Raw genomic sequence first — 26954 nt, forward strand, 5'->3', positions numbered from 1 at the left:
AAGACCAAATGCTGTAAGTGTCTAAATATTTCAAACCAATGCTAGGAAATAGATTAAGACCTGGGGGTGAGGGGGAAACATAAAGTTCTGATTATCTTACATGGATCTTTAAAAAACATTAACTCAAAAAAATTAAAATAATTACCGTGCATTTACATCCACTGAAAATCATAGGGAAAGAATTATCCTGTGTCTTTCCTGAGTTGGAGTTTTTCCTTTGAACGCCTGCCCACTTCCTTCTGTAGTGTTAAGAGTTCTGGGTCCTTATGTCTGTGGCTGTATTCTTCTGAAGCCTTTCTTTCCTGTTCTGCCTATAACTTAAGGAGTGCAGATCAGAGACATTGCTGGAATTTGTTATGAGAAAAACTCTTCCAGAATTATTCTAGGGAAAGTGGAAAATGGATCATAAGCACTAGCCTCACTTAAGGGTGCATATTAATGTGTATGCTTTAAATATGACAATAATGAGTAGGTCCAAGTAAAGACATTACCAAGTGTGTTATAGCTAGATGATCATAGGGTTTGGCTGAGGATAAAGTAGTTGGAATATGGGGAAACATTAAAAAAGAAGGTGCAAAAAGTAGTGGGGAATGTAAAGTGAATGGGAAAAGAAAACAGATATAAAGTAGAATAGGTCTCAATGCCAAAATGGCATGTGCAAATATAACAAAAGAGAATTAATAGGAAGAATTAAGAAAAATAAGAGTGGTAAACCCAGAAAAAAATTCTGAATAAGTTATTTTTGGTGCTTAGTAACCAGCAGGAAAACATTAGACATCTTTTAAATATTTTCTAGATATCTTAATTTCTTGGATATATAATTTACATTATTTAGAAGGAAGATTTTCTTTGTTATAATATATTGAAATAACATTATTAAGCTATTACTGTTAATCTTTACTTGAGGAAGTGTTACATGTAGATAATAAGCTTGGGGAAGGAGCTATGAGCTCATGACTAAGTTTTAAAATAATTTTTTCTTGATTATAGAAAATTTGCAAAATACCGAACAGTACAGGAGGAGTAAGGTACAGGAGAATGAAGTAAGAAACTGCATTATCCATCACATCCACCTTTTTGTTTTAAAGAGCAATTTTAGGTTCACAGCAAAATTGAATGAAGTACAAAGATTTCCCATATACTCCTTGCACCCACTGGCCAAGTCATTTACCAACCTTAAAGCTATCTTAATATCTCTGAGTTGATAACCAGTATCACTTTTTTTGTTTTTCGTACTTATCTTTACTTAAAGCTACTTTCTTTCTGGCCATATCAATCTTGCTAGACTTGTATACTGTTAAAACCTTGGTTTAGGTGGTTAAAATTACTCACCATTGTGAGGCTTCAGTCTCCTTTTACTCTAACACTAGTTTAGTCCTACCTCTGATGTGTGACCCATGGTTCTCTAATGAATGTTCTTGAGCAGTGTTCTTTCCTTGGCCTGGTAAAGTTTCACCTCACGCATGGGCAACAAGATGGTTGGAGCTTTTTCCTGTGTAGCTCCCTCCTGTCTAATACTCTGCCCATAAATTCCAGCTGCCTAAATCCCTCTCAGATTTGATCAGATAGTATATCCAGTTTTCTAGTTGTTTAAAGAAAGAGAACAAGTTCAGTTCTACTTACTCCTCCATGGCATAAGTTGAGGTCTGGTGTCTGTGTTAATTTTGATGTTAAAACATTGAAATAGAGTACGAGAAGATCTCCACGGTTAATCAGCAAGCATTAAGAAGCTACTAGTATTCTGGGTGAATGTAAAGGAAAATCTACTCTGTAAGGATAACACCAACAGATAGTAAAGACTTAAATTGTATATATCAGGATTCCGTACGCAAGTGGGAGCCTGGGTATAAAGTATAAGATTTTCCAGCTGAATTGCAGTGGAATTAAGTACTGTTATCAAGTACAGTCAGTACTGTATTTCCGGTGTTTATAGATTAGATAGAAGATTGGATGGAAAATTTTACTGTGAATTTTCAATGAGTAATTGTACTTCTACAAACTTGATTAATTATTTTTTTATTAATTCTCATTTTTACATCTTAGGCTTTTTAGTTCCCCCAAATTGATTGTAGTCACTTTAATCCTGAACTTGCCTGTCTATATAAGACAAGTGTGTTTTTTTTCTAAGTACACCATATCACTTAATTTCAAATCATATGCCCAAATATTACTTGCCTCATCAATGAGACATCAGCAGAGTTAAATATTTTTTGTACCCAGCTATTCATGTAATTGTTTAATCTTTCCTTCCTGTCCCTATCTTAACTGATTCATTTATCCCTGCCCTAGAACATTTAGTATCTTCAGTATCTGTATATATATCATGTATCTATTTCTTTATGACTGATATTGAGAATATTAAAAATAATAGGAATTTTAGTGTGCTAAAACAAAGACTGGGTGTTAGTCAAATGAAGTCTCATTGCATAGACAGTTTTGACACTCTAAATCAGTTTTTTAGCTTCGCTGTTAATGATGAAGAACTTTTAAAAGACAATGTTAGAAAGAGATTTCTAATTTTTCACACCTCCTTAGCACTAGGTTGTAAACTCTGTTGAAAATTTGATCAGGCTGATCTAGTGTCACTGCTAAACTACTTACAGTCTCATGAGCAGCCTTTCAGTAGCTGTCAAATGCTCCTTGCTACTTGTTAGGTAGCTGTGATCCAGCTAACTACTGGCATTTTATCACCTAGGAGTCACATTTGGACACTGATACATGTCTTTGGTCAATACTGGAATTATACAGTGGCTCAGGAATAAGAGAGATCTCTTTTGTAGATCCAACATGACTGGAAAAGACAGAACTTAATTTGCTTTTGGTCTGCTTTCAGTTCTCTATATCTAAGTCTTATGCTTACTGACATTGGGATTTAAGGACAAAAGATGGGGACTAAATTTTGGATGCAGCATTTTGGATACCTATAATTCACTGGTGTTAAATGGCCATAGCTAGACCATTCTTTACAAAATACCCCTCTTGTAGTCCTCTGCCATCTTTTTGTTTTTTTATTTCCTAACCTTGACTTCTTTTCTTTTAAAAGGAAGTAAAGCAGAGAGAAGGAGGTTTTTGTCATTGGGGATTAATTTTATTAAAAAAAAAAAAAAAATTTACCACCCATAACTAAATGGACTAACTTATTTCTGTAAAAAAGTCTTTTTCTTTCTTTTTCTTTTTTTTTTTTTTTTTGCATATAGGGATTAAATCAGTGTGAAGGAATTGTTTTGGCAATGTTATGTTGTCAAACTGTAGTATTTTATTATTTATTTATTTTTAATGTTTATTTATTTATTTTTTATTTATTTTTTTTAACGTTTTTATTTATTTTTGAGACAGAGAGAGACAGAGCATGAAGGGGGGAGGGGCAGAGAGAGAAGGAGACACAGAATCGGAAGCAGGCTCCAGGCTCTGAGCCATCAGCCCAGAGCCCGACGCGGGGCTCGAACTCACGGACCGCGAGATCGTGACCTGAACTGAAGTCAGACGCTTAACCTACTGTGCCACCCAGGCGCCCCAATGTTTATTTATTTTTGAGAGACAGAGAGAGACAGAGTATGAGTGGGGAGGGACAGAGAGAGAGAGAAAGACACAGAATTTGAAGAGGCTCCAGGCTCTGAAAGCTGCCATTTAATATAAGAAAACATCCATCCATTCCAAACTTCAGTGATGAAAACTGTTCACATTTTCCCATCTTCTTACATTTAGCAAGGAAAAAAGAAAAAAAGATTCACATAAAGCCTTCATATTAATAGACTTCCATTTGTAATTTTAAAATTCATTCAGTTAGGCCCCGAAAAAAAAAAGAAAAAAAATTCTTATGGTTCTTATGGTTTGCAGAAAGTATTATCAGAGGTTTAATATTTTTATGTAGCCAAATATCTTAGATTTTTGTGTAGTGTGAGTGGCACCAAGTTTAAACTTTTGTTGGAGACCTAAAACTACCATTATGATTCTTAATTAGAGGACCATGCTATAAGAAAAGTTGCCCTCAGGCCTTCTGAAGGACGTATGGGCGTGTTTGTTCCCACTCTAAGTAGGCCTTAGGTCTTAATGCTTTCTTTAGGTTTTCTCTCCCCATCTGTACTAATAAGACTTAATTTGTTACTTCTTATTGTTATTAATGTTTCTACCAGTAGCTGTAACTCACGTTTCCTTCTATTCTTTTTCTATACACAGTATGTATACATATATGTATGTATATGTGTGTATAAACTATTATTGGATGATTCTTAATTTTTTTATGTATTTGGATCACACTATAATCCACTAGGTTAAATAACCACTCTAAATCATCAAAAATAATAAATTTTTCAAGGATTCCCAAAAAGGAAAATGAAGTTAATTTGAGAGTATACATGGTTTAAATATTTGCATATTCAATATTTACTTTTAAATTTTTACTGTTCAGTAGAAATTGAATCAAAATGTTGTCTTATGTTTGGTAATCTCATGCCACCAGGCAAGGGACCGTGCCATGATTTACCTGCATGGATGGGTAAGTGTTACTCTCCATTCTTGGAATCATCTGTGTTCAAATGTTATCTTTAACTGCAGGGCTTTCCCCCAGAACTTTCTGAAGTTTCTAGTGGCCCTGATGCCTCTACTATGAGAGCTAATTGGAAATACACAGTACCTGTATCTGAAGCTAGAGCAAATGATTCTGCTCTTGCTGTGGCTCCTAGTGGTTCCTCAGGGGTAGGCAGGGGGATAGAAAGAACTGGCAAATGTGGGAGAGATTGTGACATTAAGGTCCATTACATGACTTGGTAATATATTACTGGATGTGAGAGAATTATGTGAAATTTTAACAGTCATGGGAAAATATTCTTCCCATTTTACAAATGAGGAATTGAAGACTCACATTCTATTTCACTCAAGGTCAGCACGGGTACTATAAACAGATGGAGAAGATGAATTTAACTTTGGATGTGATCAATTTAAAGAGAAGTATCTTGTTAGGAACTTCAAACAGTAATTTAGAGCAGCAGGTTTGGAGTGTAGTAGAGAGGATAGGGCTAAAGAGATAGGTTTGGGAAGTCTTTTGCCCTGAGGTGATAGTTAAAATATTGGAGATTTGCTGGTGATGTATTATGGAGTGGTCATGGTAGCAGAACCACTCTTTCTGGAGCATAGATCTTGACTGCCTGGCAGCATTAATTTTGTTCAAGGGAGGTTATAGAACTTGGACATATGAGCTAACATTATGGATAGGTTTTTTTTCTGCCCTATCCCACTGTATCACTCTGTTGGTGGTGATGTGCTTGTACTGCACACATTCCAAAGGTAGGAGGACAAGCATACCACTTAGAAGATGCTTCGGAATTTTTAGTTATGTAGTTTGAGACACCTTTTCTCCATTGATTCTGTGACTCTTCCAATAGTTGGTTTTTTTGCTTGTTTGTTTGTTTTTGAAAGTGAGAGAGGAGGGGGGAGTGGGAGGGGCAGAGAGAGAGAGAGAGAGAGAGAGAGAGAGAGAGAGAGGGAGAGAGAGAGAGAGAGAGAGAGAGAGAATCCCAAGCAGGCTCCATGCTCAGTGCAGAACCACATGAAAAGAAGCTTGATCTCAAGAAATCAAGGATCAGATGCTTAACCGACTGAGCTACCCAGGCTCTCCAGCCAATACATTTTTTATAATCACTGTCTTAGATCCATAGAGAAAGAGTAGAGATTGTTGCTTTTAATTCCACTTGTAAAGAGATATCCATTTTATTACATAATTGAGAAAAACATAGTAGAAATATATTAGCCCCTTTAATATTACAAAGAAGAGATTACGAGGAAGTGATTTGCTTAATTTGGAATGAATGGTGTTCATTGCAAGGACGCAGCAACTCTTGTGCTGTTCTGGGGTCCATTCCCCTTCCTCCAAGGCCCACCTGCTGTCTCCGCTTCATGCTCTGCCTCTTGCTTCCTACTTTTCCAAGCTTGGTGGAACATCCTTATTGTTCAGCCTTTTCTTGTTTAGTGGGTAACACTGGTTTGGTGCCAGGCCCAAGATTTGACCAACTGTAAGAAATTGCTTTGGGGCCAGGTTTCTTCTCAGGCAGTAGGGTGACACTGTCACTAGCAAGCAATTTTGAGGCTTCATAGTCTCTCCAGGAAAAATTCACAATTCTTTTTTTGAGGTGAGATTTGCCACTGTGGTCAGAGAATCATGTGACAGGTTTGGGAGTAGTTAGTGGAAGGACAGGTTGTGTGGGATATGTGTATTTAAAGAACATGTAGTAAGAATCACTAGTAGGTGGGCGCGTGGGTGGCTCAGTCGGTTAAGCGTCCGACTTCGGCTCAGGTCACGATCTCGCGGTTTGTGGGTTCGAGCCCTGTGTCGGGCTCTGTGCTGACAGTTCAGAGCCTGAAGCCTGTTTCAGATTCTGTGTCTCCCTCTGTCTCTGCCCCTCCCCTATTCACGCTCCATCTATGTCTCTCAATAATAAATAAACATTAAAAAAAAAAAGAATCACTAGTAGGGATTGTTTGCAACTATAGGAATATTATTATTCCCATATTCATTATGTACTTTGGGGATGAGCCATGTTTCCACAGGAGATAAGGCAATCAAAAGGAAGATATCATGTTCCTCATGTGTGTTAGGGTAGAAAAAGTGTTGAGAAACACGATCTAAGAAGTGTCATTCAACTTGAAGAGTTTAGGAGATGTTTCTAATAACATACTTTTTATCTAAGTGTAATTTTAACAGATGTCTACTCTCTTGTGGTACTTGGTAACCACGGAGTAATTCTCATTTTGAGTGTTTGGCAATTCTGGAATGGGGAAAGAATTGAATGGACAGAGCAATTGAATTTCTACTAGCTTTCTCTTTTCATGACACGCATGATATTTTTCATGAAAATGAAGAAAATATTCATTTTTGCAAATGCTATCAATCTTTAACAATCAGAAATTCACTTGGCAAGAGAAATGGTGTAGCTCTACAGAATTGTGGTTATTATTACATTGTTTTGTTTACTGTAAACCTGGCTTAATATTGGTAAATATAGTGTAGCAGAAACTGAACTGTTGTGAGCTATCTGGGCATCAGTCCAAGATATCATTAAAAATACTGCCTCAGACTAATTTGAGTTTATGAATAATATTTTGTTAACAGCTCAACTGAAATTGAGCCACATGGTGTAGCTTAAAATTCTGAATCCACAAGATAATGAGAATAGTACAAGTGTATAGTGCATACTTAATATTCTATATTTAAATGATAAATTTATATGTAATTTTGTGTTAACCTGTAAACTATAAGCATCCAAATGCTTAATATGATTTGCTGTTTTTAAAGTTTGCTTAATGCTGTGGTTTGCTGATAATTTGAATTCTTACAAACTAATATACTATGTTATTGGTTTAATAATCATACCTAGGGGCGCCTGGGTGGCTCAGTCGGTTGGGCGGCTGACTTCGGCTCAGGTCATGATCTCGCGGTCCGTGAGTTCGAGCCCCGCGTCGGGCTATGTGCTGACAGCTCAGAGCCTGGAGCCTGTTTCAGATTCTGTGTCTCCCTCTCGCTGACCCTCCCCTGTTCATGCTCTGTCTCTCTCTGTCTCAAAAATAAATAAAATGTTAAAAAGAAAAAATCATACCTAAAGACTAAGGACAGGTTGCCTGAACAAATATTAAAATGGACTTTGAGTACCCATATTAGCATAGAGATGTGCAAATAGCTGGAGTTTATGTTAATATTCACCAAGAAGATTGAAGGATATAAAGTTGTTGGAAAGGTCCAATTACTTAATTCATTTATTTTAATAATGGAAGATAATAATTATAACAATAGGTTATGGAGATTATTAATATTGAGTTATAAATTATCAATTATATTAGGCATGACAAAGGGAACGAGGTTATGATAAGTGACATGATCAAAGACAAAATCCCCTTTTAGATGTTTCTTGTCAAGAAAAGCTATATTTGCTTTTTTTCTTTGTGTGCTATTTTAATTAGTTTAAGTTCTTTCTGAGCAGACATGTATAAACTCCCATTAAATAGCAATGGGAAGAGTTGATTTTTTGTCACTGTTAGTGTGTAAGATATTTTTGTAATGAAAAGGTATGTGCATTAAAGAGTGAATTTTAAGTATACATCTTCTCAATACATATTTTATTTATTTTCCAGGTTAGCACTCTACGTATATGAATATCTGCTCCATGTAGGAGCTCAGAAATCGGCCCAAACATTTTTATCAGAGGTATGTTTTCTTTATTTTTTATATTTTATTTTAATATCTTATAGAAGTGGATGCAAATATACTGTAACAATTATTTGGAAAAAACTGTCATTACCTACTATACAGAGAATGCTCAGTTATCAGTATGCCTCATACTCTTTGTAGATTATTTGTAAGCATTTTTAGTATTGCATTTTCATGCCAATAAGCTTCTACTCAACTTTTTAGCCATTTATCCCCCTGTAGAAATAGAAACTAATATTAGCCTTGGCAACAGTAATCAAGAAAGCAAATTTGCTTTAAAAAAAAAAAAGACAAATGTCACCATATCTCTAGTTTTAGCAGTGTCTTATTTTGGCATTATTCATAATTTTGGAAAATATGAGTTTTGTTTGTTTTTATTTTGTATGGATAATAGTGGATTTATGACTAAATTTAGTTAGAAAACATTTTGATAATCTTATTTCAGGTTTTTGTTTCTTTGTGTATTTTTCTCTTCACATTTTTCAGTTTAAATTTCAGCTTTCTTACAATGGTACTTTTTCTTCTTCAATTTATATAATGATGAGGATGAGGAGGATTTTACTGACTTCTGTTCCATGTCAGGCACATAATATGCCAAGGTACTTTACATATATTATCTTGAATTCTTTTAAGAAATTTGTTAGGCAGATGGTATTATTCCTGTTTACTGATAAGAACAGCAGGGCTCAGAGAATTTATATAACTGGCTCATAGTCATGTAGCTGAGTGAATTGCAGAATTGGAATTCAAACTTAGATCTTCATTTATTCCAAAGCTTCTGGTGTTCCCCCCATATTGGTTCTGTCCAGTTTGCTATTCATTAGCTTTATGTGGCTTTTTCAACGCTTGAAATACAACTAATCCAGTACACACTGGATTTTGAAGATTTAGTGTGAACAGAAGAATATAAAATATCAGTCATTTAAAGTTTTTGATCGCACATTGAAATGATAGTATTGTAGATATATTGGGTAAAATAAATTACTAAAATTAATTTTACCATTTTCTTCTTTTTTAATGTGGTCACTAGAGAATTTAAAGGTACATATGCAGCACTTATCTGTGGCCTATGTTTGTATTTTTATGGGACAAGTCCTAGTCAAAATAATATTTCTAGTGATCTCGTTAGTTTGACCTCCACCAGATCAGGGACACGACAGGCTATTCCTTGACCAAAGTGCCTTGCTAGAGTACAACCTTCTTGAGAATCACTTATTCCTAAAACAAATACACAAGTAAACACATATAACCTCCAATCTTTTATCTAATTAATCAGTATATGTGAACTATTAGGGCCTATTTGCAAATAAGGAATTTGAGAGGTATGTCCAGAACATATAAGAAGTCAATTATTTTAACGTAGAATGAATATATAGAGTGTAATAAAATTGGATTTTAAAGTTTATTCAAATCAAAACAGAAGTTTAGTGTATTTATATCTTCTTAAATCGTTAATTAGAAGACTTTGTGTATGACCTTTCTTGCCACATTGACTGCTGGTTTTTTCAGAGGCAGTGACTGAGATTGTAAAAAGGATGCTCCTAATATTTGTATGCTTAATCTCTGCCAACTTCCAGTATGTTTAAAAGAAACTAAAGACAGCCATGCAGATTTAAAATTATTATTTTAGGGGCTCCTGAGTGGCTCAGTAGGTTAAGTGTCCAACTTTGGCTCAGGTCATGATCTCAAGGTTTGTGAGTTCGAGCCCTGCCTCATGCTCTCTGCTATCAGCACAGAGCCTGCTTGGGATCCTCTCTCTTCCTCTCTTTTTCTCTCCCTCCCCCACTCACATGTGTGTGCTCTTTCCCTCAAAAATAAACATTAAAAAATTATTTATTAAAAAATAATTTTTTAATGTTTATTTTTGAGAGAGACAAAGAAAGAGTGAGAGAGGGGCAAAGAGAAAGGGAGACACAGAATCTGAAGCAGGCTGTAGGCTCTGGGCTGTCAACACAGAGCCTGACACCCAGGCAGCCCCCAGAAAAATTTTTTTAAATAAAATTTTAATTTTAATGCAGTTGAAAACATGATGAAACTTTAATGAAGAGATTTACCGATCTCTTTCCTTAGGTCAGGGAACATTTGGAATTGACTCATCTTGCTGAATCCTCAGGGGTTCCCATGACTATATTTTCTTACCAACTTTACAATATGTCAGATGCAGTGATTATTAAACTTCATCAAAAAAGAAAAATGTTGTTAATTTATTTAAGGAAGTTCAGTTGTTTTCACTCAAATGGATCATGTGGATTGAGCATAACTAGGTTGAGATAACTAGATAATGTACTGATACACCTTGAGCTCAATGGAAAATGGATATATAAATTTTCTAGGGCTATTTGGTAAAAATAAAATTACAATTTCAGAAGACATTCACACTTTTCTGACAAGTATTTATCAAGATTTTATTTTCTCTGGCTGCATTTGGAATACAAAACTGAAGTTTCTCTGAATTATCAGTCTGGTTCAGTTTCACAAGAGGAATCAATTAAGCTGAAAACAAACTATTGTCACCAAGAAGATACATTATTTCTGGATTTTGGAGATGAGTGTGTGTGATTCCGAGAACCGTTCTTTACTTTCTAGCTTGCCAAACTCTGAGTGGCACTGTGAAAATACATTCTCATTACCTAAATATCCAATATAGTGTTTGCCATATTGTAGGGAATGGCTAGATTAATTGAGGTGTAAGTTTGCCAAAATGTAAAAGAATAAGTTAGATCTATTTGGACTTAATATGGATAGACTTCCAAAACATTTTCAAATAAAAGAAGCAAGCTGAAGTATGCCATTTACATGGAAACCTTTGAGCATCAAGGAACATGATGCAATACTGTGTATTTTTGTGTGTACATATTTATGAGTGTGAAGTATATTGAGAGGTCTGAAAGAATATACATGCCAGACTAGTTTCTGAAAGTAGGAATTTTAAAGTGATTAGAGGGGAATTTTATCCTTACTTGCATATACATATATGCCACATATGCCATACACACACACACACACACACACACACACACACACACACACATATAGTTTGTACAGTTATTTACAAGTAAAAATAATAGAAAATACAAAATTATCTGAATTTTAAAATGGAAGCCTGGAGGTTGATTTGTGATAGGCCATTTGAGTGTACCCTAAAGTTCTAAATAATTTCATTTGGTTAAATTTCGGTACTTTTCCATCTCATACTAAGTACTAATTTCGGTACTAATCTCTCCCATACTAAGTTTTCACAATACCTAGCTGCTTGTATTTGCCTATACATACTATAGATTTCTATCTCTGGGCTTTACCTAATCCTCACCCTCCTCACCTGACTAGCTTAGAAGTAGCTTTTCCTAGGAATGCTTTCTTAGGCTTCACTTCTTTAAGTGGATAGTGCACTCCTACTGAAGACTTCTGATACTGTTTCAGGAAGCTTGGACTTGATCTTCTTGGAAAAGGGAGCTTTTGAAATGTTGTTGTTGTTGTTTTTAATTTTTTTTAAACATGTATTCATTTTTGAGAGTGTGAGAGACAGAGTGTGAGTGGGAGAGGGGCAGAGAGAGAGGGAGACACAGAATCTGAAGCAGGCTCCAGGCTCCGAGCTGTCAGCACAGAGCCCCACGTGGGGCTCAAGCTCACGGACTGTGAGATTATGACCTGAGCTGAAGTTGGACGCTTAACCGACTGAGCGAGCCAGGTGCCCCAGGCTTTGGAAGGTTTTTAAGTAAAAGAAAAACATAGTTTGGTTTGTACTCTGGTATCTTTGTGAATGGTGGTACCCCTTCCCTCCCCTCCCAACTATGGTTTGTAAAGAAAGGAGAATGTAATCTTTTAGAGCTTTGTACCCTAGTTAGCATTGCTTTCTCTCTTATTTTTACTTGGATCATATGGAAAATTTAAGTCGGCTTGTTGTAGAACCAGTTCTTAAGTAATTTGAGAAATAAAGGACCATCTTATCTAAATTCTGGTGAGTCTATCCCCAAGTATTTTTACATAATTCACAAGAGTTACACAAGGAACTTAAAGAAAAACTAGGGAGACCTGTTTATTTGGTTTGGGTATTGTGATAAAAAGGAAATGATTGAAATAGCACCAATTACTCAGATGTTCAATGTTCCTATATTGAAGAAGTTAGAATCATGAGGGTATGGATGACTATGATGTTAATGAGCCCTTTGGCACCAGGATTTGCTGTGCTGGGCCATCTCTTTCCTTAGTATGGGTTCACTTATGCATGAAGTTGTGAGAAAGTCAAATTTGAACTCTCTGTATCATCTGAACAAGTAAACTGTGTATCTCAGCAGCCCAGGCTGTCACGGGATTTGGCCTTTCTGATAATGCCCTTTGCCTGGTCTGTCAGAAACTGAACTGCTCTTGATAGTTTTTATTATCAGCCAGAAGAACAGGGCACTATTAACCCAGCATTTTTTTTTTTTTTTTTTTTTTTTTACTAGTTAAAAGAGGTAGCATTGAACTAATGATAGAAATCAAAACATCTCTCTACCCAGGTTATGTTAACTAGTTCATTGTTAGATCTGATTCATGATAGATTCTAAATCATTACCTGAATGTTGTTTTCTACGACCTTAACGTTTCTACGACCTTATTTTTACCTTCAACAGGACAAAATTGAAAATTCTTTAGAAATGTTTTCAATGTAGAGCTCTTCTTCACCTTTATCTTTTATTATCCTTCAGTATTCAAAAATTACATACAGAATGTTAAGAAATCTTTACAATTTGGGGAGTGGAAAGAAAAGAAATCTTTACAATTCTGTATCAATTTTTTGTTACTTTGAGTTCATTGGAAACTATCCTTTCTTGGTTATCTCATTTCATTATGCAAAGACAATTCCAACTCATACCTGAAATTTTGCATGGTATTTATCATGCCTCCGCATAAGGCTTGGTGACCTCACCAAATAAAGTTAAGAATTAGAATGTTGCAGAGATCAAGATTTTTCCCCCTTCTTAAGAATTTTACATTGTTTAGATTTCTAGCCCTTATTTGCCATAAATTAGCCTGTAAGTTAGCCAGAAAGAGAAGCTTGAAAACATCCAACAGATTGCTTCTTCAGATTTTATTAGGAATTCTCAGTTATTGAACATAATAGATTCTAAAATACTTTTCTTTCTGTTTACCTTTCACTGAGAAGAGAAAATAGCAACAATTTCCTAAACAGTTCCTTGAACTATAACTTGGAGGCAACATAGTATTGTGGGTGAGAGCAATTTCTTGGTGGCCAGACTGCTGAGTTTGAATTATGTTCTACATTTTATTTACTTACTCGGTTTTCTTTTCTTTTTCTTTCCTCCTTCCTTCCTTCCTTCTTGAGAGAAAGTGTAAGCAGGGGAGAGGGGCAGAGGGAGGGAGGGAGGGAGGGAGAGAGAGAGAGAGAGAGAAAATCTTAAGCAGGTTCCACATTCAGCACAATTCCTGTTGCAGGACTGGACCCTACAACCCTGGGATCATGACTTGAGTGGAAATTAAGAGTCAGACGCTCACCTGACTAAGCCCCCCAGTGCCCCTACTGATTCAATTTTCTTAATTATAAGAAGAAGGTAATTGCAATAATACTTTAGAGTTGTGCTGAGGTTTAAATGAATTAGTATATATATATATATATATATATATATATATATATATATATATATATATATATATGTACTTAGAAGGGTCTAGCATGTAGTACACACTCAAAAGTGTTACTTTTAAAATTCTTGACCAATTCTTTTTTATCTTGTGTAGTTTCTCTACTACAGTACAAGTGTAAACATATGGCTCTGTACACCTGTGTGCTCCAGGTATCTCCACTTGAGTGGCCTGCAATCCTCCTGCCTTGTGTGGTTACCTTTCCTATCAAAATAGCTCCAGCTCTCATCCCTAATTTATAGGTTCCCACAAGTCTTCTCTGACATCTCCAGGCCTTCCTAGGGGGAGAGGGGGCTTGAGGTTCTCTTTGCTATAATTTCTTGCCCCCACCATTACAGCCCCACTGCTTCTCCTTCTGTGACTGCTACCTTTTGTTTGCCTCAAGTTTCCTGTTTCTCTCATAGCCTCAGAGCTCCACTGATTTGTTGCTCTTGTGTATAAAAGATTCTTATTGAAGTTAGGGGAAAACTGAAGGGTATTCAGCCTTGTACTGTACAGGCAACAACATCGACTTGAATATCAGACACAACTATTCTTAAGCTTTTTGGTCTCCTTGCCACAGGGAATGTCTTACTCGCTGTTTTCCTGTGGACTCCATTTGCCTTACGTCTTGTTGATTCCTCACAACCTCTCCCGTTTTCTCCTTTTCTGAATCCTCCCAGACTCCTCAGACATCTTCTTCCTGAGAAACTGTCAGCAGCCTCTTAAACTCTTGTTACTTTATCATGTAGTATATTAGGTCTTCGTTCTCTACTTTCAAACCATTCCCAGGGGCCTCTATCTTTCTAGGCCAAAAAATAAAAACAAAAGTTAGAAGAAATCCATCAGGGAGTTTTCCCAATAAAAGGCATCATCTTCGAAAATGGGATGTGTATCTCAGCAGCCCAGTCTCTCACCTGGGTGTAGCCTTTAAGACGACTTCTACCTTCTAGAATGGAGCACCACTATTCGATAAAACTTTATGTGATTAGGAGATGATCTCTAATCTGTGCTTCTAATAATTTCTCCACTAGTATCATGTAACTATTGAGCACTTGAAAAGTGGCTAGAACAATTGAGGAACATTCAGTTAACATAATTTTCAATTTAAAGAACCACATATGGCTAGGGGATACCATGTTGAATAGCATGGTTTTGGATTATGTGCTTTAAAATATGAACAGATTTTGGGGTGCCTGGGTGGCTCAGTTGGTTGATCATCCGACTTTGGCTTAGGTCATGATCTCGCTGTCTGTGAATTCGAGCCCCGCATCAGGCTTGCTGCTGTCAGCCTGTCAGTGCAGAGCCTGCTTCGGATCCTCTGTCCTCCTCTCTCTGCCCCTTCCCTGCTTGTGCTTTCCCAAAACTAAATAAATATTAAAAAAATATATATATATGGGCAGGTTTTTCTTTCTGTCTTATGTCTATTTGGTTAATTTTTAAAATTAAAATGTCATTTTTTTTCCTTTTTTTTTACATTTAGTATATCGATGCATCTATACATGGAAGATTTTAGAAAATTAGTGTGAAAACTAGGTTATATCAAAATTAAAATACTCAGGAATTTTGTCTAGGAACAAACATATACATACATGTACAGGTTCTTTTTATTAAAGTTTATTTATTTTGAGAGAGAGAGAGAGAGCCTGCATGTGAGTGGGAGAGGGTCAGAGAGACAGGGAGAGAGAGAATCCGAAGCAGGCTCCACACTCTTAAGTGCAGAACCTGACGTGGGGCTTAAAACTCATGAACCGTGAGATCGTGACCTGAGCCAAAATCAAGAGTCAGATGCTTAACTGACAGAGCCACCCAGGCACTCCTACAGGTTTTCTTTTTCTTTTTCTTTTTCTTTTTTTTTTGTACCTTTCTGTTTTGTTTGTTTATTTTGAGAGACACAGACAGCATGAGTGGGGGAGGGGCAGAGAGAGGGAGAGAGAGGATCCCAAGCACTCTATGCCTGTCAGCACAGAGCTTGATGTGGGACTTGAACTCATGAAACCCACAGATCATGACATGAGTTCTGGCCAAAAGTTGAATGCTTAATGCTTAGCTGACTAAGCCACACAGGTGTCCCACAAGTAGTTTTTACTTTTAATGAGAAATCCTGTGACTATTATCTCAGACTTTAAAGGCAAGGAATTAGGAAAAGTATATGACATGTTAAAAATGGCTAACACATTCTTTTATAACTGAATTTTTTTTCTCAAAGAAGATTTAAAAAGCACTACAGGTTCTTTTCTTAACATAGAAATTAGCTCTATCTGTTTATGGTATTAATAATTTTGAATATTGGTTCTCAAGAAGTATGAAAGGATTTAGGAATACTCTGTGAAGTTTGGAACTCATAAGCTTCAAAACTACTGCTGTACTATTGGAGATGCTGTCGAAGTGGGTCTGGATGATTCAAAAAGGTCCCACATTGACAAGGCTAGAACCTCTGAAAAGGTGCTGCTGACATCCAGAATTGTCCCCTGCTGCTGCTGCTGCTGCTGCTGCTACAACAGCAACTACTTTACTTCTGGAGCCAGGGGCAGGAAGCTTCTCTTCTTCCCCCTGCTCTTTGGTCTCCAGCTACTGTTCTTCTGCTGGCAGAACTGAACAGGAAACTAGCTGGCAGGGAGCCTAAGAACTGTAATTTTCAGAGTCCCAGCACCTAGTGTAGAATGGAGTATAGAAGGGTAAGTGTGGGGCCTAGAGATAATAGGTGAATTACCAATATCCCTTGCCAGAAGCAAATAATGATGAAAAGTTAAGCGTGTGTGTGTGTGTGTGTGTGTGTGTGTGTGTGTGTGTGTCAGTTTTTATTTATACAAGTACTAATTTATTATACATACTGTTACATGCTTTGATTTTTGTTTCGTTTGTTTGACTTCACTTTGGTTCATGAAACTTCATAATTTTTTTTTAAGTTTATTTATTTTGAGAAAGAGAGAGAGAGAGAGAGAGAGAGGCAGGGAGGGGCAGAGGGAAAGAAAGAATCCCAAGCATGCTTTGCACTATCAGCACAGAGCCCAGTGCAGGGCTTGATCACGCAACCCTGGGGTCATGACTTGAACTGAAATGAAGAGTTGGGCATTTAACTGACTGAGCCACCCAGGCGTCCCACTTCTTCTTTCTTTTTATGATGCTAGGGTATTTCTTTCTATGAAATGTGCTGTGATATATTTTACCATCACATTTAGGTTGTTTTGCAATTACAAACAATGCTTCACTGAAAATTATTATATTTATGATTTTGCACACACGATCATAGGATACATTCCTAGAAGAAGAATTGCTCTTTCAGATAGTATGGGCACTTTTAAATTATAATTCTCATTTATAAACCATATGGCATGTCTTACCCCTACCAATTTACTTTTTGTTCATTCAATATTTGCTGCTTCACCTATATAGAAATGCTGAAAATTCCAGGTCATATAGTAGAGACACAGCATAACCACAGACAGGGCCTTTAAATGTAGAAAATGGCAGTGGGAATGGGCATCATGATTTATGCATAAGTTACCAGAGAATAGAGCTTTCAGCTGGGCAAATGATGGAAGGAAGGAAGGTGGATGATTCAACAACAAAAGCCCTAGGACAAAGAATACATATTGGAGCTAGGATAATGGAAGAAGGAAAAATAGAATTAAGAGAGAAAAATTATTTGCATAGATGTCATTCAAATGCCAAAAAAAGCCTGAAGCCTGTGAAACTCAATACAACAGAAAATGCCTTTTCATAAAAAGCAGAATTGTTTCTAAAATGACTATTGACATTTAGAAGTATTTTCTGGCCATTCCTCAACCATATCCATCATTAATACATGTTTGCTAAAAAAATTAAATTTCAGAGATGAATATGATACTAAAATAAAAGTCACCCTTTACCCTTTTCCAGAGGTAATAGTTGTAAGTTTGGTATGATTTCTTTAAATGTATACACCGAAATGCACATATACATATGCATACATTTTTTTAAAAGAAAAGGTTTATATTATATATATTATTCTCTAATCTTCCACATCTCCCACTTGAAAAACCAATATAGCATGGCTCTCTTTCATGTAGGTATGTTGTATTCTTTTTAATGATTGCACACTCTTCTATAGTATGCAAGTATCAAAATATATTTTTATATTCACTATTGGTGAATGTTTTCAGGTTGTTTCATTTTTTTAATGTTTATTTTTTTTGAGAGAGAGAGCACACATGTGTATGTGAGTGGGGGAGGGGCAGAGAGGGAGGGAGAAAGAGAATCCCAGCAGATTCAGATCTGTAGATCAGCATCATCTCATGCTTCCTATAAGCAAATAATACCTGGAGTAGTAATTAGTTTGGAGGCAAAAAATAGCATTCACTATGGAAACCTATTCCTATGTAGAACCCTTTCTTCTTTAGAAATACCTAAAACATTGATTGTTTATTCAGTAGTTATCAAAGGATGGCTTTTGTGTTAATTTCAATACGATGGACCAAAGTTTCACCTGCTTCTGTCACATACTTGAAATTTAAAGTGAGAAAGATGAACTTTACGTAGTAAAGAATTTTATAAGGATGAAAAAAGATGATGTATGTGAAACATTTTGAGCTCTCTGAGGAACAGTAAGATGTAATAACTGTTTAAAATATAAATGCATTAGTTTAGATTCCTTTCACAAAAGTGCCTATTGAGTGTAAACCATGTAGGTATTTTCCCCAACTACTTTATCTCGTGAAATTGCTGATGGTTGGTTGTGGAAGTCCAGGAAGGAAACTGCTGAGCACCAGATATGGAGCAGTGGGACTCGTGTTAGACTGTGAGACTAATCCTGCTGCCAGCACAGTCTGACATTGGAACCTAATCATGCCACTTTAATGTAAGTCATCACACCCTCTCCTTTAGTTGAGAATAGTGCTGTCTGCTTTTTTTTCATAGTCATATCTGTAAGTCAGGATGACCTGAGATGAAATGTAAGGATGCTTCTTTAAAAAGCTCGCTGTTCATCTCATTAGGATGATTCCAGGAATTAGGAATATTTGTGTGTCTGGGCACATCTGTGAGGGTCATTATTATGCCCTCTCAAGAAGACATCAAAAAGTGAACAAAAAGAGAAAAGATTGAGAGATATATGAGACACAGGTTTTTGACTAAATTATAACTTTAGCAGGACATCAGAGTTTTGTTATCCTAAAACTCATTATGTACTACCATTTCTTTTTTCATGAACTAAGAAGATACAATAAATGATTAATTGGAATTCAGATAAAAAGTAGTATTGATTTAAAAATTATTTGTGTTGGGGTGCCTGGGTGGCTCAGTCAGTTAAGTGTTTGACTCTTGATTTTGGCTCAGGTTATGATCTCACAGTCATGGGATCGAGCCCCATATCAGGCTCCATGCTGGGTGTGGAACGTACTTAAGATTCTCTCTCCCTCTCTCCCTGCCCCACCCCTGTGTGTATGTGTGTGTGAGAATTCAAGTTCGGATTTGGCTTTTATTTGTATAACATATTCTGGTTCATTGTTCATATATAGATAATTTCTTTGTTTTTTGAGAGCAAATTACTTCAAAGCTTACATTGGTTTACATTTTGTATATTTAAGAACTCTAAAAAAATGATGATTTCAGTGATTTTAATTATGTTTTTTCATCTTTAAGCAGTTACTTTTTTCTTTTTTTAATTTCAGGCCACTTTCTGAGTTCCTATCTTAAAACTTTTTTTTTTTAAATCCTTTAGAACAAAAATTTCTAAGTTCTTCCATAGTAGGTGATAGAAAGAATTCCTTGTTTTTTTAAAAATCTATAATTATGTAGTTTTTTACTTCCTCTTTATATTAAGGTCCTATGGGCATATTTTCCTAATTGGGATATTGTTAAATAATTTTTAATTATTTAAACTAAAAAACTAAATCATACTTATACATAAAGATAGAACCATGGGTTTGTGACTCATGACCCCTGAAATCAAGAGCCCCTTCTCTGAATGAATCAGCCAGGCACTCCTACATAAAGATTGTTTATGAGACCTTTCTGGATCACCTTAGTTAAAATTATAGCTCACTTCTTACCTTTTTCTTTTTTTTTTTTTTTGTCCTTCTCTGCTTTGTTTTCCTCCTTAGCATTTGTTGCCTGCTACTTCTAATATAAATACAATCTTTTTTTTCTTTTTGCTTTGTTTATGGTCTGTCTTCTCTATAAAGTATAATCTCCCTGAATGCAAAGATTTTTATCTTTTGTTTACTCCTATCAGTGCTTAGAAAAGGCACTGTATAAATCCTACCCAGTTTTCAAATCTCTAAATTTAATTTGTAAACAGTATTTAGCGAGAAATTTTAATTTTTAAGGGATACTGACCTTGTTTTAAATTTTTGGTAGTGAATGCCAAGCCATCTGAAATATAAACATTGGGAAAGTTAATATCATCTTTTTTTAAACTGTTATTTTATGGAAGACATATGCCTTCTTACTCTCATCCCCTCAAATCAGGAATTTGTTTAAAATATCAATCCTCAAGGCATCATTTGGAGTCTGCACATATTAAGCCCAGACATTTGCAAATTTCTGGATTAGTGGTGATTAATTAAAATGCAGTTTTGATGTGCCTTAAGATCCTGAGATACCTCAAATTCCAGAAGTCTCTCTTAAAAATCGGGCACAGTGGGAAGCAAATTCAGGAAAATAATGCTGGCATCTTCTCTCATAAACCACCAAATCAACAAATAACTATGTAAAATGAGCTCTTGTAAAACTTGAGTAAAGAATACTATCAAAATGATTAAAATCTCATATATTAACTTAGTATTTTTAATGGGGAAATATTGCTTTGTAATATGTGTGGGAAAAGGTATTATTAAGAAAGTATTTAATATCTCTTTTATTCATTTTAGATAAGATGGGAAAAAAACATCACATTGGGGGAACCACCAGGATTCTTACATTCTTGGTGGTGGTAAGTATCTTTTATTCCATTTTTATTAGATTGATGATGTATTCTTGTAGGCCTGCACTATACCTGTTTATTATTTCATGTTTATTTTTAATTTTTTTCATTTTCTATAATTATTTTCTGAAAGATAGCCCTTAAAAAAAAGTCAAAGTCAAAACCAGATTAGTGTTCTTTAACTTAAAGACACTATTATTAAGTCAAACTGGAGTTGGGTTTGGTATGGAATCTCCAACTGTAAGTATGATTTGGTATTAGTCAGCTTGGGCTGCCATAATAAATTACCATGGACTACTTGGCTTAAACAACAGAAATTTATTTTCTCACATTTCTAGAGGTTGGACATCCAAGATGAAGCTGTTAGAATGATTTCTTTCTGGCGAGGTCTCTCTTCCTGCCTTTTGGATGCTGGCCTTTTTACTGTGTCTTCCCATGGCAAAGAGAGAGAGAGCTCTCTGGTGTCTCTTCTTATAAGGGCACAAGGTCATCATCAGGGTCCCACCCACATAAGCACATCTAAGCTGGGGATACTGAAGGTGGAAGTGGTGGTGAATTTTTAGGACAGTGAGGAAAAGTCCAAAAAAAACTGAATTAGTTCAATATAGACTCAGGGATAGAACTGTGTAGGAACACAAAAAAGACTGTCAGACTTCCCTGAAGACCCAGTTGATACCAGAGCTTATCAATTTCATTGTACTACCAGTATGTCCAGATATGTGATTTTTCTGCAGCAGCATTGATAGTTCAGGTGTCTGCATGGACAAGTTAGGTTGTTTGTTTGTTTGCACTTCTTCAATTAGAAGTATTTCCTCTTGAGGGGCACCTGGATGACTCAGTTGGTTAAGCTTCCAACTCTTGATTTCGGCTTAGGTCATGATCTCTCAGTTTGTGGGATCGAGCCCCACATGGGGCTCTGTGCTGATGGTGCACTTGGAGCCTGCTTGGGATTCTGTCTCTCCTCTCTGCCCCTCGCCTGCTTGTGCTCTCTCTCTCAAAATAAACAAATAAACTTAAAAAAAAAAAAAAAAAGAAGCATTTCCTGTTCAGTGGTTCAGTTATTTAAAAGAAAAAACAAAAGCTGTCTTCTAGTGTCATGCACATGGTATCCTTGGTACACCTTTTAAACGTTGCTCCTGAAAGCATGCCTTACTAGAAGTTTTGTGGTGAATGGAAATGCACTTGATCAGTTGTGGTTTTGGGTTTCCCTTGTTTGTCTCACATATGTATAGCAGAAACAGGTGCGGTCCTTTGGCTCAGAGTTGTTCCTGTATTTGGAACAACGGTTTGTTGCAGTTAAGTGCTATCATTGTGCTGTTTTCCTGGAGATTAAGACTGAGCTCTTATAATGTATAATATTACAAAAGTCAACTTTTCGTTTTACATAGTATGCATTTATGATAGCTAGATCTAGATTGTAAATATTTAGCTGTTTGCTGAATGTAATTGAGTCCCCTCACCTGTTGACACCTTCTATTTTTTATGTTTCCAATTAGGTCTACAAGGTAGCCTAAGAAACCATTTTAGGAGTCTGTGTCTATTGGATTAGTAGGCTGAGTGAGGATTTTGAAAAATTTCCATTAAAGAATTAATTTTATTTCTTGCACCTGTTTCTCATTTGCTCCATTTCTTATGAATGTAACCTGTTTTCATACAGTTGACAGTTGATAGTACCTTTAGCTTTTTTGGTCTTAACTGTCAGAAGATACAGCTCTTAAATCTGCCATTGCTCTTCCTTTTTCTTGGGCTTTTAGATTCAGGGAAGCTCTTCTTCTGTGGTTTTGGTATTTAACTAATTTTAATTTATGCATAGTTGGAGAGATCAAAGAAATGATAAATGGACACATTTTTTTAGAGTATATTTGTTTGGTTTAAATCTAGCACATGCAAAATATATAGGTACAGTGTTTTCAGTTTTTAAAAATGTCCTCCCTTAAACTACTAATGTACCCTTTGAGGTCCCTATTTCATCTTCGTAAATAAGTGGTTCTAAATGATTTTGAGATTATGGGATCCTCTGAGAACTGATACAAAGCTGTGGATCCTCTCCTTCAGAAAGCTGCCCAGATCCTAAGCTTTCTTGATCTTTGTGTGTAACCAGCCATGACTGTGGGCCTTAAATCCAGCAGATGCTTGATCTTTTTTTGTTGTTGTTAACTGTTTCAGAGGTCTTTTTGATTTTCCTCCCCCCCCTTTTTTTTTTGATAGGACTTTTTTTTTTTTTTTTTTTTAAGAGCAGTTTTTAGTAGTTCACAACATAGTTGACAGGAAGGTACAGATATTTCCCATATACCTTCTACCCCGACATAGGTATAACCTCCCCCATATTAACATCCCCCATCAAAGTGGTACATTTGTTATAGTTGATGAACCTACATTGATACATTTATAACTACCCAAAGTCCACAGTTTACATTATAGTTCTTGGTGTTGTACATTCTGTGTTTAAAAAAAAAATTTTTTTTAACATTATTTATTACTGAGAGACAGAGACAGAGCATGAGCAGGAAAGGGCAGAGAGAGGGCGAGACACAGAACCCGAAGCAGGCTTCAGGCTCTGAGCTGTCAGCACAGAACCCAATGCGGGGCTTGAACTCACAAACTGCGAGATCATGACCTGAGCTGAGGTCGGATGCTCAACCGACTGAGCCACCCAGGCACCCCTTTTCTGTGGGTTTGAACACAATGTATAATGACATGGTCCATCATTATAGCATCATACAGAGTATTTTCACTGCCCTAAAAATCCTCTGTGCTTTGCCTTTTCATCTCTCCAACTCTGGCCCCCCTGACCACCACTGATCCTTTTACTGTCTCCATAGTTTTGCATTTTCTGGATTCTTTTAGTTGGAGTCATACAGTATGTAGCCTTTTCATATTGGCTTCTTTCACTTAGCAAAATGCATTTAAAGTTTTTCTGTGTCTCTTCATGGCTTGACAGCTCATTTCTTTTTAGTACTGAATTATATTCCATTGTCTGGTGGTACCATGGTTTGTTTACCTACTGAAGGACATTTTGGTTGCTTCCAAGTTTTTGCAATTATGAATAAAGCAGTTATGAACATCCATGTATAGGTTTTTATGTGGACATAAATTTTAAATTTCTTTGGGTAAATACCAAGAACCATGATTGCTAGGTCTTACAGTAAGAATATTTTTAGTTTTGTTTTTTTTTTTTAAGTTTTTTAATGTTTATTTACTTTTGAGAAAGAGGGAGAGACACAGTTCAAGCAGGGGAGGGGCAGAGAGAGAGGGGGACACAGAATCTGAAGAAGGCTCCAGGCTCTGAGCTCTGAGCTCTGAGCTGTCAGCACAGAGCCCGACATGTGGCCCAAACTCATGAACCGTGAGATCACGACCTGAGCCAAAGTTGGCTGCTCAATTGACTGAGCCACCCAGGAGCCCTATCCTTAACTCTTTAGAGCTGTGCTTTATTATATGTGCTCTAGGTTAGGGATTCAGGGCTGTACTAATATATATATATATATATATATATATTTTTAAACCAGGAAAGCAGTTACTGCTGTTGAATTCGAGATGATTAAGATAATAGGTATTCTTCTAAAACTTACTGCTTGCTAATTTGGTCAAATGCAAGGTCCCTGTTGGATGGACCAGTTGCAATTTTATGACTTCTTCTCACTTCTGTATTTTTATAGAATATTTGAAAATGGAGTTGTCCTGTTGTTTAAGCCTCTTGATCAAATATTTACAAAGTGTAAAACTATGCTGCCCTCAAGGAAATAAGTATAGGAGAGATAAACAATTAATAGTATTATAACTGAGGTATATATTAGTTACAATAGCAATTCAGGGGGAATGCTTACTTTAGTTGCGAGATTTAGGAAAGGCTTTATAGAAGAAAATCTGAGCTGAGCTAGAAGTTGAGTGAAGGAACGATATTTTGGGCAAGGAATAGTTAGAATGAAGCCTCAAAAGGAATGATTGTGAATCTACGACATGACTGGTAGCTTGGATCAGTTGAATTGCAAGTGCAGTACTATGAAGCAATAGAATAAATGGATGAAGACAAAGGCAGTGGCCAAATTATAAAGTCCTAGAGTACATCAAGGATTTTGGATTAAAACTCAAAGATTTTAAACATGTTATATGACATGATTAGATTTGTCCTTTTAGACATTCACTTGGCATCAACAGAGATGGATTGAAGAGGGTTGAGAACAGAGATGGAGTCTAGTTACAAGGCAAGTTTAATTGTCCAGTTGAAAGGTGATAGGTGATTGATCCCAGATAGGAAACAATGAGTAGAATAGTTGGCATGTGAAGGATGTTTCCTAGGTTTTAGATTTGGATGGTGGGATGAATAGTGATGTCATTGACTGAAAGAGGAAATATAGAAAGAGCAGCAGGCTTTGGGGAAAAAATGCCATAATTTATGTTGTACAGGTTAAATTTTGAGATGCCTCTGTGACACTCAGATAGTGATGCCCTAACACAAAGTCAGAGGTCTGGGTGTATAGCTCAGAGACAAGTCCATAATGGTTTGGAAATAATGAGCACAGACCATACTGAAGGTGAAAAGTGCTTACAGATTCAACTGCCCAGTGTAACCAGTGAGACAGCACCTGGGGTTACAACCCTGAGGAAAGTCAACATTTAAGCCTGGGTGGATGAAGAGCAGCCTCAAAGGAAAATAATTGGAAAGGGAGAAGGGTAATCAGGAGAGAATAATGCATGGGAACCAGGAAAGGCATTTAAGGCAGAGATTAAAGTTTATAACAATTGTAAGTAAGAGGACATAAAGATTTTCCTGAATTGAGAAGTAAGGTGAATTTTGGTGGTCTTGAGGAAAATAGTTTTGGTAAAGTGGTGAAAGAAATTCAGAAAGCTTCTGTAATTTGTTTTTCTACCTCGAGGGTTACTGAGAGTAGCCGAAGTGTGTGGTGGCATATGTAGTTTTCAGATTAACAAGAGAACACGACCTAACATTTTAGTTTTTAAATTTAAAAAAAAAATTTTTTTTTAATGTTTATTTATTTTTGAGAGAGAGAGAGAGACAGCAGGGGAGGGGCAGAGAGAGAGGGAGACAGAATCCCAGGCAGGCTCCATGCTGTCAGCACAGAGCCTGACATGGGGCTTGAACCCATGAACCATGAGATCATGACCTGAGCTGAAACCAAGAGTTGGACGCTTAACCAACTGAGCCACCCAGGTGCACCTAAATTTATTTTTTTATTTTAAGTTTATTTATTTATTTTGAGAGAGAGACAGGGAGAGCAAGCAGGGGAGGGGCAGAGAGAGAGAGGGAGAGAGAGAATCCCAAGCAGGCTCTACGCTGTCAGTGTGGAGATAGATGTGGGCATCTAACCTGTGAACCGTGAGATCATGACCTGAGCTGATACCAAGAGTCGGTCTCTTAACTGACTGAGTCACCCAGGTGCCCCAATAGCCTTGTCAATGTGTATAATTTATTTATTTACTTTTTAAAATACTGACTTTTTATTTTATTTTAGAGAGAGAGTGTGAATGCTGGCAGGGGGAGGGGGGAGAGAGAGAGAGAGAGAGAGAGAGAGAGAGAGAGAGAGAGAGAGAGAGAGAGAATGAATGAATGAATATCTCCCCTGAGCTGAGCTTGGAGCCTGACTCTGGGCTTCAACCCACAGCCCTGGAATCAGTGACCTGAGCCCAAATCAGGAATGGGATGCTCAGCCAGCTCAGCCAACTGAGCCACCCAGGAACTCCTCAGTTTGTGTAATTTAAATTTAAGTCTTCTTTATTTAATGTTTTAATGGCAGGAAGTATGCCTTATTCTTATTTAATTTTATATATAAAACACCTTTTGAAATAACTTTGTTTCCATGTATTTATATACTGAAATAACTATATATGATATCACAGAGAAAATAAACGAATAGCTAAGATTATCATGAGAACTCAGTTTCTTTCACCTGGGAGTGAGAAGTCAAATCTTAACAGTATGGTAACACTCTAATGATTTTAGAGTCTAATGGATGAATATCAGGTATAGCTAAGAATAACCAAGTACCCATGTAAAAACAGTAGCTTGAATTAGTCAACTGGTCACCTGAATGGTATAATAATTATCATTGGCAGACTAATTCTTACTCATGTCACATGTCTCTCCTGTAATAGGCATGGCATAACTTTTTGAATTGAGTTAACATAGGGTGGGGAATGGGTGAAATAGATGATGGGGATAAAGGAGGGCACTTGTGATGAGCACTGGGTGTTGTATGGAAGTGTTGAATC

General features: G+C 36.4%; 1 protein-coding gene across 7 annotated transcripts in view; it reads left to right on the forward strand.

Moving 5' to 3' along the window:
* Window positions 1-26954, forward strand: part of SSBP2 (single stranded DNA binding protein 2) — a 308327-nt gene that overhangs the window by 76794 nt on the left and 204579 nt on the right. For 6 of the 7 annotated variants that reach the window (XM_053907236.1, XM_019462852.2, XM_019462850.2 and 3 more), the window contains exons 2-3: window positions 8122-8194; window positions 20671-20732. In XM_053907236.1, the coding sequence (XP_053763211.1) occupies window positions 8122-8194; window positions 20671-20732 (135 nt within the window). Of the gene's footprint in view, window positions 1-8121; window positions 8195-20670; window positions 20733-26347; window positions 26436-26954 lie in introns of those variants that run through there. The other variant, XM_053907232.1, reaches the window with a different exon arrangement.

Source organism: Panthera pardus, unplaced genomic scaffold (genome assembly GCF_024362965.1).
Source record: "Panthera pardus isolate Hobbes unplaced genomic scaffold, ASM2436296v1 HiC_scaffold_2, whole genome shotgun sequence".
NCBI lineage: Eukaryota > Metazoa > Chordata > Mammalia > Carnivora > Felidae > Panthera > Panthera pardus.